General features: G+C 35.6%; 1 protein-coding gene across 3 annotated transcripts in view; it reads right to left on the minus strand.

Moving 5' to 3' along the window:
- Epha3 (Eph receptor A3) overlaps nt 1-14,608 on the minus strand; it is a 335,491-nt gene that overhangs the window by 239,252 nt on the left and 81,631 nt on the right. For all 3 annotated transcript variants that reach the window (XM_087575967.1, XM_087575968.1, NM_031564.2), the window contains exon 3: nt 8,853-9,513. In XM_087575967.1, the coding sequence (XP_087432093.1) occupies nt 8,853-9,513 (661 nt within the window). The remainder of the gene's footprint in view (nt 1-8,852; nt 9,514-14,608) is intronic.

The following is a 14,608-nucleotide window of genomic DNA, read 5'->3' on the forward strand; positions in this document are numbered from 1 at the left end:
AGCAGGACCCAGGGCTTCCCCTTCCACTGGTGCTCTTACTAGGATATTCATTGCTACCTATGGGGTCAGAGTCCAGGGTCAGTCCATGTATAGTCTTTAGGTAGTGGCTTAGTCCCTGGAAGCTCTGGTTGCTTGGCATTGTTGTACTTTTGGGGTCTCGAGCCCCTTCAAGCTCTTCCAGTTCTTTCTCTGATTCCTTCAACGGGGGTCCTATTCTCAGTTCAGTGCTCTGCTGCTGGCATTCGCCTCTGTATTTGCTGTATTCTGGCTGTTTCTCTCAGGAGCGATCTACATCCGGCTCCTGTCGGTCTGCACTTCTTTGCTTCATCCATCTTGTCTATATGGGTGGCTGTATATGTATGGGCCACATGTGGGGCAGGCTCTGAATGGGTGTTCCTTCAGTCTCTGTTTTAATCTTTGCCTCTCTCTTCCCTGCCAAGGGTATTCTTGTTCCCCTTTTTAAAAAGGAGTGAATCATTCACATTTTGATCATCTGTCTTGAGTTTCATTTGTTCTAGGCATCTAGAGAAGTTTACATATTAATAATTCTAACCATAATAGCAGTGGTTATAATAAAAGAGATGACAATGATAAAGAAAACAGGAGCTTGGTTTCCTCAAGGAGGTATTGCCCTACATATTTCTAGGTTGGAATAAGGAAGAGTTATGTTATCACTTTCATCTCTGAGTTTATAACATTATGCAGTTAATGCTAATCCATGCATAGTGAGAAATCCATATTTGCCTAAAATAACAAGTATTTAGTTATGATTGTGAGTTAGAATGTGCTTGATAGCAACCCTTGAGAGGCAGCTCAGAGAGAAAGTGATTGCTGCCAAACCTCATGAACCAAGTTCTGTTGCTGCAACCTACATAGTGGTCAGAAAGAAGCAACTTCTGTAATTTGTTCTCTGACCTCCATGGTACATTTTGTACACTCACATTCACACATACACACACACACACACACACACACACTCACACACACACACAAATACACTCACAGAGAGCGAGAGAGAAAGACAGACAGAGACAGAGACAGAGAGAGACTATAGAACTAAATGAAAACATTTTAAAAGCTCTGATTAATTTTTCTAACATTTGTAGAACTCCTAGCAAATTTTAAGGTTATTTGTAGTGTACATTGCTAGTCCTTGATTAGTATAGAGTATTGCAATAGTTAGATTAAGATTCTCTTTCCCAAGGATAACCACGGTTGTGTGCCTCCTACATATGTTTGAAATTAAATTATCTCTGACTACTTTAAAAATATGATTTATAGTCTATTAAGAAGAAAGAACTCACAGATCTTTCTAATATCCTAAACATACACCTATAGGAGTGAAATTTATATTGTTTGTCACTAGCCAGACTCAAAAGATAAATCATAATACCATAAGAAATCATAAATCAAATATGATCCCTTCTGCTACAATTCTCTATTTGAAAATTTTTTACCTTAATTACTTTCTAGGTAGCACAGTGACATAATTTGATTGACTATTTCCTGTAATATCATGTAGTTATTCATGTGAGATCATGTGGCACATACTTTCCATAACTTTCAGTTTTTCCACCATTTTCACAGTATGTAAGGGATTCTGACTGAACATGTAGAATATACAAAACAAGGCAAGGCTTTCTCCCACAGTCAAGTCAATGCCTTCAACATATGTGTCCTTGCCTTCATGATTTCTGAGTTGTATGATTCCCTCAAACCAAGGGCCTTATGTCCAACCAACCCCTTTAACAGCATAGGTTATGAGAGAAGCATGTTTAAAAAATAGTATTAGTGTTTTTGAAAATTAACTATCTTACACATTTTAACATATTTTAGCCATATTTTTAATACTAACTTATATATTTTTAAAAAAATTTTACTGCATCATGTCATTTCAAATCTGTTTCCGAATGGACAATAAAAATATCCATCTATAAGTTTATAGAATATTTGGAATAGTCCTTGAAAAGGCTCATGCTATGTAAAATGGCAGTGGATCAAATAATTTATGGGAAAATTATAAAGTGACTGATGTTTGCAATAATAAAGAGAAAAACTTACAAAAATAACAGGAAGATGGGATGGGCCAGAAGAGTTAGGAAAATGGTGAAAATTTAGATACATTGCATACATGTATGAAATTTGGGGGAATAAATTCAAAAATACCTTTTTTAAATACCTTTAAAAGCTAACTATAGAAAAAATATTCAGGATTAGGTTGAATAACTTTTATAGGACTAAAATGAGCTCTCTTTTTCTTTCCCTGTCTCTCTGTCTCTGTCTCACTGACTCTGAAACTGTCTCTGTCTGTCTGGTTTCCTCTTTCTTTCTGTCTCCTCTGTCTCTGTCTCTCTCTGTCTCTCTGTCTCTCTGTCTCTCTGTCTCTCTGTCTCTCTCTCTCTCTCTCTCTCTCTCTCTCTCTCTCTCTCTCTCTCTCCCTCCCCTAACTTTTCTGTCTTTCTGGGACAAGCTCAGAATTGTCTGATTCCGGCAACCTATACTATTCATGAACTGTACATTAATCTACAGCCCCAGGCAAAAATGAAATCTCTTCAGAAAGGAAAACCATGCTCTTTGATAGAAACTGGATAATGATGGGATGATAATAAATGCTTAACTAAATAAATCCATTGATAATATTTATCTTGTCAAGACCAGTAAGAGCTAACAAAAAGAATACCAAATGTGGCTTTCTTATTTAAGTAATGAAACGGATTAGGAAGAGAGGAAGGCTAATGTATTTCAGAGATGCTGATAGGTGACAATAATGATGTTATCTTTAACATACTGCTGGATATTATAGAGTGAGAAATGCAAGATCTTCATTAGTAATATCGTGGTCTTTCCATTTATGGATGAAGAATCAGATTAGCACGTGACATTTCACACACACTTGTTGGAGACAAGAACACTTACTAAATAGAACAACTGAATAAAAACTAAACCACAAAGCTTGGCTCACTGAAGTTTTAGCTTCAAGCTAAGGTTTCAATAACTTTTTATATAAAGTTGTGAGAAGTTATATGATCCTAAATAAAATCAAGTTACTGAGATGTCATAACACATCTGTTAATTCATTATTTGAAAATACTATACTATTAGCTACTAACAGCAAAATAAATCCACTATTTTAAAAGATATGTTTATGTAAATATTAAAGACAGTAAAAGTAAGGAGCTATCATCTTAAACAGAGAAATAATCTAAATACTCAAGTTAAAACCATTAGTTCTAAATAAGTTAATTACCATGTTAAAAATTAAATAGAGGAAGGATCAATGCTGTAAGTGGGAACTGTGCAAGCAAAATGAATAAAAGTCTCAAATATTAAGAGTTTTCAAAAGATACTAGTTCTTCATTGTATAGAGCCATAAATTAAGCAGGAATTATTTTCTGTAGAGAATAAAACACTAATCAAAATATATAAAAGAGAAAATTATTTCAAATACCATTATTCCTTTGTACAATCTATCTGTTATCCTTTAATGGTGCTTAGATGACTCTACACTTTATTATTTGTACATCAATCTGGCCTAGAAGATAAAGTGCTCATTTTAAACTACACAAACCCATGCTTTTATTTGTGTAAAATAATGAATCTCCTAGAAGTTTTAAGATAAATGATATAAACTAAGTTCTCTTGAGGACTTGCATGGTAACACTATTTAGTTGTCAGAAAATGCAGTTATTTTTGTCTTATCAGTTTGCAGTTGAGAGTCTACTTGGTCTCTGCTAGATTCTGGGAACGAAGTGTCAAAAAGATATTTATAGTCTTTCTCCCCAAGGAATCTCCTCTTTGGAAATCACTGGAAGGCATTTTTTTCATAAATTTTTCAAGTATCAAAGCATTTTGAAGTTCTAGACAGTGCCTATGGCCATGCGCATATACTCCAAAAGCACCAAAATATTCCAGTGAAGTCTTTACTTCGTGTTTCCTCTAATCAGCCAAATGAATCCTTAAGTCACCCGGTTACTTGAAACCTGACAGCTGTTCTAAGAGTTTCTGAGCTGGCATAGAAAAGAGTCAAGAGGGAAAGTTTGTATCTTCAGTCAGCAGTAAAGAAAACAATTTTGAACAGTCATTTAAAATAAAGTCTTGCTGTCTTGGAATATTATATCAAACACACTTTTCTATTAAACATCTAATGTAACAGAACATGGAACAAAGATAACATTCTACAATGAGCTTGTAGATAAAACACAAAGCAACAGATGCCTCCTGACATTAATAAGGTTTTTGGTACACTAAGTCTAAACAAATTTTGTATGAGCAGGAGTATTTATAATAACCTCCTAGTATCTGCCTCAAATGTAATTAATTGACCATATAAAAATCCATCAACATTCCATTTTCATTTTTCAGAACAAAACAGAACCAGATAATACAATTCATTAGCAGGGATTAAAAAGAAAAAAGAAAAAACAGGCGAAAGGACTATAGTGTTTCCTTGGAATCAATGCAAAATTGTAAAATTCCCAAAAAGCTGGTGTAGATATATGCTGATATATAATTATTATAGGTAACTTAATGCTAAAAGAAAAATATATTGCTTTACAAAATTGTTTTATATTTAGCGTATTTAAATTCATTAATTTTAATTTTTATTTATTTATTTTTATTGGTTTGCAGTGCTGGAGTTAGGCCTATGACAAGCCTCGTTTATAGTTGGATATCATTCTAGTACTGAAGTAGTAATTTATATTTCATACTAGAATGTAGTTCAGACAAGACTTAAATTTCATCCATTGCAAAAGAGATGCAACGATTTCCTCTTCCTTTAACCGTGAGCCCTGGGTGACCTGAGCAGAGCAGATTCTTAGAAGAGCTTCTGGGGAGCCAAGCTGCTGGATGAATGAGTACTTTCCTTCCTCATTCTCTCCTTACTCCTCGTGGTGTATGCTGAGGCAGGTCCTTCCTACAGACATCTATTCCCTGCATTAAATGTAATAAGTGTTCATTATTCTCTGGAATACAAATTTTCTGTTTTCATACTTTTTTTGGCAAGCAACTATTGAAAGTTTTCTTTATTAGCGATATTTCCTTCCTATCTCATTCTCTGCCACTGAATGATCACTGGTTTATCAAGGTGCGGGATTTCCTCAGTCTTTCTGGACTTCATCTTTTGGACCCTCATAAAGGAACAAGGACAAGATATGAAGCAAGAATTTTAGAGTTTTGGTGGGGTGGGTGGGGTGGGGAAGGAGGTAGATGGTGTGGAACAGTTGGGGGTGGGACCGGGAGGGAAATTAAATCTGGAGTATAAATAAATAAAATAAATTAAAAAAGAAAGTTCTTTCCCAAAGAGAAACTAAAAGGAAATTTATTCAAAGAGCAGATGCAATGGGGAGGAAGTGGGCAAAGTAGAGAAATGGGTAACTATAATCAGGATATATTGTATGAGAAAAGAATCTATTGTTCAAATTTTTAGAAAAAAGGAAGATTAGCATCTTACTATTGCATCTCAATGCAGAGAGTCTTAGTATCTTGTAACTTTTCCCCTTTACCCATATCTCCTTCTATAGTAGCACCAGTAGATCACTTTCTAGAGTCCTTGTTAGTTTGTATTTTATTGCCTTTTTTAAAAGTATAAGACAGAATCTCATCACACAGCCCAGCCTAATGTGAAACACACAGAGTAACTCTGGCTGATCATACTCAGAACAATGGACTGCCTTGAGATCCAGAGTACTGGGGAAGGGCGCATTGAACTATAATTAATTTATGTTTAATGTGTTAAATCTCTATTTTCTCTCATAGGCACTGATGAACATTTTAAAGATAAGACAAATGTATATACATTTTAATTTTAAGAATTTCTGTCTGTCTGTCTCTCTGATTCTCTCTCTCTCTCTCTCTCTCTCTCTCTCTCTCTCTCTCTCTCTGTGTGTGTGTGTGTGTGTGTGTGTGTGTGTGTGTGCGCACGCGCCACATGCTGAGGCTAGAAGAGGAATTCGAATGACCTGGTACTGCAGATAAGTGGATATAAGATACCCATCATAGGTACTGGAAACTAAACTCCACAAGAGCAGCTAATACACTAATTTACCAAGCCATCTCTCCAGCCCCAACATATACATTTTTGAAGTACAAAACAGATTATTTTATCAATGATGGTATTTGTCATTTGATTTCTAATGTTCAACCTGAAAGTTGGCATATCTTAATGACTTAGTTTAACATTACGTAAAAACTGGATTGTCATAAAAATATAAACTATGTACACTAAAAATCCCATAGTCATAATTTTGCCTCTGGAGTTTGCTATTTTGTTTCTATTCAAAATTGATGGATGTGTTGGTTGTAAACAAAACCTTTATATTGGTGTAATTGTCCTGCCACATTCTTGTCATTCAGATCACTTAACATTAAGTATCCTAATTAACTGTCGAGATTAGAAAAATAATAGGCATACTACAATAATTATGTTAGGAAATGGCGTAGAAATGAAATTTGAATCTTTCTGAAAGGCATTCTGTGCTATGGACTAACATAAAACCATTCTCATGTGCCTTCTGTAGAATTGGTAATTGCAGTATTGTGATACAGTATATGTGACATGGTAACAAATGGGAACCTTGTCTTCTAGACTATCTAAGATTCACTAGGGACAACTCTTTCTTTTTCTTCTTCCTATTCCAATAGTTTGTAAGCAAATAAGAAAGAGTCTAAACAAAACGCAAAGCCACAGTTAGCAATGTTTATGTTTAGTTCTGAAATCTTTAATATGAATGTTCTCTACTATATTGTCAAGACTTATTGTGCACAGGACAGAATAGTTATTTGTCTGGCTTCTACTAATACCATTAATTTACGAATCTCTGAATCTGAGTGGACTGTGAGCTCCTGGAATGTAGATCTGATGATTTATTTACCTGCATTTCTCCTGTGTCTGGCATATTCTTATTTTGTACTAACAAATAAAATATAAAATGGAAGTAAAGTGAGGGACGCTTACTGAATTGCATTTCACAGAACGTTTCACAAGTGTACGATTCTTGACAATATGAAATCCGGATTTTATGAGTTGCCACCAAGATATAGTTTACTGAACCCAAAAATGATCTTTTAAGTAGCTATTCATTCTTAAATTTCTGAAAACAAAAGAAAAAATAATGATCACAAAAATAAACAGATGCCTAAGAGGCTTGCAGTAGGTCCCTTATTGCTTTGTGCAAATGCTTCGCGCTCTTATTTTCTTCAACTACACCCACAAAGAACATACACTTTCATTTCCCCTTCTCTGTCACTGTTAGGCAAAAGGGAAAGCAAGGCAGCTGACACTGAAGCCTTAGTCTTCAGGTCCAACCCCTTTGTTTACCTATCTCGGTCTCAATGCTACTGCACTAGGAGTTAAAGTGAAGCTATGAATTCCAAAACAAAAATAAAGGTTACAATGATGCGTTAGGTTCAAAAAAGAAGAAGAAGAAATGTGCTTCTAAATGAAAACAGAGGCTAGAAGAAAAGTTCAGTGGTTAAGAGCACTAGTTAGTATTCTGGAGACCTGGGTGCATCATTTCTTCACATGGACTCTGAACAGTGATTCTGAATGTCTGTAACTGAATGACAGACTTTATCCTATACAGAGTCTACAGCAAATAAAAGTGTGAAAATGAGCACAGGCCACATGGCTGTCTACTAATATTCTCCTATATTAGTAGTCTTCAATATAAATAATGCTTTCAGCATATTCTAGTAGTCAAAATTCACATATTGAATTTTCAATGTAATAGGAGTATAATCTTATAATCTTATATGTCTGATATATGTATAATTTTATATGAAAAATGTTTTAGTTATTTTTACATCAAATACACAGATTCTTTAAAAAAAACAAACTCAAACTGATGACAGAATTCAGGTTTTCTAATATTATTTAAAGCATAAAATATGTATTATGTAAGTTTAGGGAAAATACATATAATGTTTAAAGTTAAAGAAAAGTAAAATATTGGGGACAGATAATCTTTTTACAATTTAGAATTTTTAAAAATATTTTACTTAATTTTTTTCATACAATATTTATTGACTATATTTTCCCTTCCTTAACTACTCCCCAGATTCTTCCTGCCTCCTTACCCATGGAACTTCGTATTTTCTTCCCACCTAAACAACAACAAATTAAAACACCACTAAAAAGCAAATAGAAACACATTAGTCCTGGATTTTTAAATAAAATGGTTTTCTTAAGCATTTAAGTATCCTCTTAGCAGCCAAATTTCATTGAATACCACACCATACTTTATAAATTTAGGAAAATATTACTGAATAAATGAAACAAGTTATAGTTACCATAATATCTAATTCTGTTATAATTAGATTATTTGAGTGTCAAATATGTTTTCACCTTCTATATTAAAAAAGCAGATGTATTGCATTTCAATTGTTGCCCATAGACCACCATCAATCATTAGCTAACAAGCAAACCTCAAACGTGCCAAGAAGATGGCTGAGCCGCTAAAGATCTCTGTCGTCAAGCCTGGAAAGCTGAGTTTGATACCCAGGACCCAAATCTTAACAGGAGAGCTCGCTTCCTTAGACTGTCTTAATGCATTTAATACTAATGTACCATGGTGTGCATGCATCCTGCAAACTAAAGAAATAAACTAAAAAAAAAAAAAAAGGAACCTCTACAGGGTGCAGCCTAGAACTCGAGAGTTAGACCCAAAAATATTTCACAACAGATCATGAATCAACACATCAATGAGATAATTTAGCATATGAATTGACTACTCATTCAGAGCCATGTTGTGCTATCAAGTGAGATCAGATCAGGTTAATTTATTTCCATTACTTTATAATAAATGAACTCACAGGAAACGAATTCAACTAGAAAGAAAGGAGAAGGCTCTTACCTTGGCATATGAACCCTCGTTCTTCATACCCAGCATTGCAAGTGCACTTGCCAATGGGGACCAGCCATTCACCTTCTGTACTGCAGTACATCCTGGGAGGGTCCTCCTCCTTGGAATTATTGACACAAGAGCCCCTAACCTCCACCAAGGACTGGGAGTCCATGGGCACTGTGTCTGGAAACATAGCCAGATTCTTCACTGTAAATGGGCACTTTTTGAAGTACACTCTCACAGACACCAAGGCAACACAAGCACCAACATCTTGAAAGGCCAAATAAAACCCCTTTTTATTGACTGGTCCCACTTCTCTAATCTCAGTGTTGAGTTTTAGAATGCGGTCCCCGAGATCCATTTGAGTGAAACTTTCATCAGCGGCGATGGTGTCAATCTTTGTAAACTGATGCTCTAGGAATTTGACACCGTGATCATCATCAGACTCCATGTAGTACAGGTTAAAGGTCTCCTTGCACGTCCCCAAAACCAATGGAATGCTGTTACAGTCCCGCAGTGTGAACTTTAGCTCCACATAGATCTTCTGAGCTGAGTTTCTCGGCACCCAGTTTGTCCTCAGCCAATTATTTTGGCTGTGATCCATGACATTGCATACCTGGTAAGTCCTGATTGGTGTGTAATGCTCATCAACACCACTGATCTCTTCCCACTGAAGTGACAAAGCAAAAAGAGAGAGGCAGAATGAGTGATATAAGTGGAACTATGGTCAACACATGATGAGAGCCAAGGCATCACAAGAGATACAGGATAAACAAGACGGGATTTCTATGGTATGCATGTAGGGATCTGTGACTCAAACCCTAACCTTCTAAGGTGTATTTATTATTGACAAGATTTGGTGAGTTCAGTGACACAGAATAATTCATAATTGAATGAATACATTTGTTTTGTACTGTAAGGTTTTAGAAATTTAGGAACAGGCCATGGGATAAGTCATTATGTGAATTTGAACATTTCAACATTAAAACCTGGAATGAATGAGGACCTATGATTCAATCATACTTTTGCTACAATTTATTTGTAAGTTTAATTGATCAATTGTTCTAGAACAAGTGTAGATTTTTGTTCTAAAATAGAATTACTAAATTTTGAGCTATTCATATTTGCAATACTCCATCAAAAAGACTACTGAGAAATGAATTAAACATTAATTTTCATATAATATATAAAGATATCATTTATGATCCTGAAACCATAAGAAATTATTATTAGTGCTAGTCATGTGGTTCCATGGCAGAATCTTGTCAATAATGGGCAAAGTCCCTTATTTGCTTTTCAGAATGAAAAAAAGTTAAAGAATTTTTAAATTTTGGAGGTCAATCCTAATGGTATTCATTGTAATATGTTCTTAAATTCTCTTTGAACATACACGCACACATACACACACACACACACACACACACACACACACACACACACACACACACACCAAACAAAAAAAAAACAAAACTGAAAAGACCAAGAGGATGCAAAGGAAGAAGTAAAAGTATCTTTATTTTCAGATAAGATAGTATAAATAAGTGACTCAAAAAATTCAAGCAAAAACTCCTACAGCTGTAAAATATTTTCGACAACATAGCTGGATACTAAATTAACTCACAACATTCAGTAGCTCTCTTATATACAAATGACAAATAATGTGAGAATTAAATCAAGGAAACAACACCTTTCACAATAACCTCAAATACTATAAAATATCTTTGGAAAAACTTTAATTAAATGTGTGAAAGCACAATATTTGCTTAAAGTTGGACACTTCGATCAACAGAATCAAGCTGAAGACTCACAAATGAATCCACTGATAGAAGCCTCTAATGCATACATGAAAGAAGACAGCATCTTCAACAAAGGATGCTGGTAAAACTGAATGGCTATGTGTAGAAGAATATATATATATATATGTATATATATATATATATACATAAATATATATATATATATATCACCCTGTACAAAACTCAATCCCAAATGGCTCAAAGATCTCACTATAATACCAGATACACTGAACCTAATAGATGAGAAAGTGAATTCATTGGCACAGGAAAAGACTTTCTTAATAGAACATTAGTGTAGATATAGAAAGTATCATCTTGGGGTTGGGGATTTAGCTCAGCGGTAGAGTGCTTGCCTAGCAAGCGCAAGGCCCTGGGTTCAGTCCCCAGTTCCAGAAAAAAGTGTAAAAAAAAAAAGAAAGTATCATCTTGAGTGAGGTAATGAAGTCACAAAGAACACACATGGTATGCACTCACTGATAAATAAATATTAGCCCAAAAGCTTGGAATACTGAAGATACAATTCACAGACCATATGAAGCTCAAGAAGAAGAAAGACCAAAATGTGGATGCTTCAGTCCTTATTTTTTTTTAATTTTATTATTCTTGGATATTTGATGTATTTACATTTCAAATGTTATCCCCTTTTCCTCCTCCCTTCTTCCTCCCCCTGCTTCATTCCTTCTTAGATGGGGGAACAAAATACTCACAGAGGTAGAGGATGGGAGGGACTTGGGAGGAAGAGAAGAAGAAGAGGGAAAAAAGGGAGCAGGAGCAGGTATGAGAGGAGATGATGATATGCAGAGGGTCAGGAATTTGAATAGAGGTGTGTAGCAATAGGGGATGGGGAACTGGGGTTAGCCATCAGCAAATCTCAGATGCCTAGACAGCAAGAGGCTCCCAGGACCCAACAGGGATGAGATTAGCTGAAACGCCCAACAAAGAGGAGGGAGAACCTGTAGAGACCCTATGGAGAGGTTAGGCAAGGCCCCTAACTAGGGGATGGGGACACCCTCCCTTCTCAAAATTTTAATCCAGAATTGCTCCTGTCTTAAGGAAATAAAGGGACAAAGAGTGGAGCAGAGACTGAAGGAAAGGCCATCCAGAGACTGGGAGGGGGCCCATCCTCATAGAAGCAGGGGGAGGGGAGGTAGGTGGGGAGGGGACCCGGAAAGGGGTTAACATTTAAATTGTAAAATATAAAATATCCAAGAAAAAAAGAAAAATAATAATTATTTAATGGGAATTTATGAATCTGAGAAACTTCTGTATGGCAAAAAACACTGTCATTAGGGTAAAGCAGCAGCTTACAGAAGGGAAAAGGATTTAACTAACTACACATTCATTAGAGGACTAATATCCAAAATGTATAAACAACTAAAATACTGGAAGTCAAGAAAACAAATAACACAATTTGAAAATGGGACACAGATATAAACAGAGAATGCTCATAAGGAGACTCGAGTTGCTGAGAATGACTGTAAAAAATGTTGAACATCTGGGAAATTCAAATAAAAAGTACTTTAAGATATCATGTTACACCTACTAGAATGGCTAAGATCAGTAAAACAAGTGACACCTCATCTTGGTAAGGATGTGGAGTAAGGGAAACACTCATTCGTTGCTGGTGAAGTTCTATCTTGTACAGCCACAGTGGAAGTCAGTAGTGTGGTTCCTCAGGAAGATAAGTATTGGTCTACCTCAAGGTCCAGTTGTATTACTCTTGGGCATATACCCAAAGGATGATTCACTCTAGCACAAGAACACTTGCTATGTTCCCTACAGCTCTATTCAAAGAGTCCAGGACTGGAAACAGCCCATTTTCCCTCAAGGCAAAAGATGAAGAAGAAGAAGAAGAAGGAGGAGGAGGAGGAGGAGGAGGAGGAGGAGGAGGAGGAGGAGGAGGAGGAAAAATTTGGGTAATTTGCACTCAGGCATTCAAAATTTAAAATCTTGAAATTTGAAGGTAAATGGATACCACCCTGATTGAGGTAACCTAGATCCAGAAAGACAAATATGGTATGCATTTGCTTATTTGCAGATATTAGCTGTCCTTTTTTTTTCTTTTTTTTCTTTTTTTCGGAGCTGGGGACCGAACCCAGGGCCTTGCGCTTGCTAGGCAAGCGCTCTACCACTGAGCTAAATCCCCAACCCCGGAGCTGTCCTTGTTTTTAAATTGGATATTTTCTTTATTTACATTTTAAATGTTATCTCGTTTCCCAGTTTCCACTCTGGAACACATACTCAACACTGCTTGAGTGTCCATGAACTTGACACTAGAAATCCTAGGAATCTAAGATGAAATAAAATAGTATGATTCTAAAACAAGCAAAAAAAGTAGTAATAATGCGTGTAGATTGGTCCTTGTTCTACCCTCATCAGAAAAGCTTCCTCTAGCAGCAGGTGGGAACAAATACAGAGACTCACAGCCAGACATTATGCAGAGAGAGAAAGAGGCCTTCAAACACTCAGTCCTAAATGGGATAACTGCATCAAATCCTTCTCAGGGCACAGAGAACCCACATGCAATTGGAGGTGGTACAGATTAAGAGTCAGAGATGATGTAGGACACTGAGAGGATGAAGCCTTCTGAATTAACATAATTGTTGAACATAGGGTTTCAGAGACATTGAGGCAGCATGTGCAGGGCCTGGGTGGGCCAGCAGTACATAGGTTCCTAGACTTGAAATGAGCACATGCTCTGATCCCTAACTCAGAAGCAAATTGCCAATTGATGACCACATGCGCATACATATCTTTTTGTCCAATAAGTCCTTTGCAAATATGTTATGGCTTTTTGGCTTTTCTGTTTAATGTTTTTATAAGCTTCCTGAGAATGTGAAGAAGTGGGTTTCAGTTTCTTGTGCCTTCTCTTGTGCTTTTTTTCCTTCTGTTTATTTGTGTCCTCCATTTCTTACGAACTAGTTTTTCTTTTGTTATATTTTACATTACTGTTTGTCTTCTAGTAAGACACAGAAAGGATGTAAAACCAGATAGAAGGGGAAGAGCTGTGAGCAGTAGACAGAGGAATATTATAATCAGGACATACTAGGAGAGAAAAATGGTATTTATAATAAAAGAAAAAGTAATTAAAGACTTTTATTTAACTTTTAAGTCTTAACTGGAGAAATATGAATCATTTATTTTAGAAGGCTTAAACTGTCAAAAAAACTATTTTGAACACCTTGCAAGTGTGATAATCACAATTTGGATTATTTTTTCTTTCTTGTTTACAATATTATGATGCAATAGGGGCTTGCAGCAGAAGTTATTTTTAACACATTCAGAGATGTATATAGAAGCATGGACATAAACTTTCTTGAGAAAATAATGGCTTAAATTCATTATGATAACCAACATAATTTTGAAAAACTACATTGATACTATTATAGACAACTTTAGAAAAAACATAGATGTATCTTAATAAGGAAAGTAAATATCCACATTATACTTATAATCATTATCAAGATTCATAGGGTGGAGATGCTCATCAAATGAAGGTGCTTGCTACCAATGCTCATGACCTTGTGTCATACTCCAGGGCGCTCATGGTGAAAGGAAGATACCAAAATGGTCCTGTGACTTCTAAAACCATCTCACAACTGAGATACAAACAAACAAACAAATTACTGTAACTAAAAGAATCTCCAGGAACATCTTCAAATATCCATTGCATATATGGCTTATATTCGAATCTTTTCAGAGGAAATTTATAGAAGAGGATTCAATGGTTCTGAGGAGTTTATGTTAAAGTTTCTATAGCTGTCTAGTCACAGTTAAAGGAAACTTAAAGCATCAGTTTAATTTTAGAAGGGAAAATGTGTGCACTAGGTGTTCCAGAAATTTCTGGTGTCAGATATGAATGTTTTGTGGTAGAGTTCTACACTCAATAGCAATGCCACTCCAAATACATTCTGTGTCTTTGCAGAGAGTTAGATCATGCCATTGTGAATTGAGAAAAAAATCAGTTGG

The sequence above is a fragment of the Rattus norvegicus genome, chromosome 11, assembly GCF_021556685.1.
Source record: "Rattus norvegicus strain SHRSP/BbbUtx chromosome 11, alternate assembly SHRSP_T2T, whole genome shotgun sequence".
NCBI classification, from domain to species: domain Eukaryota; kingdom Metazoa; phylum Chordata; class Mammalia; order Rodentia; family Muridae; genus Rattus; species Rattus norvegicus.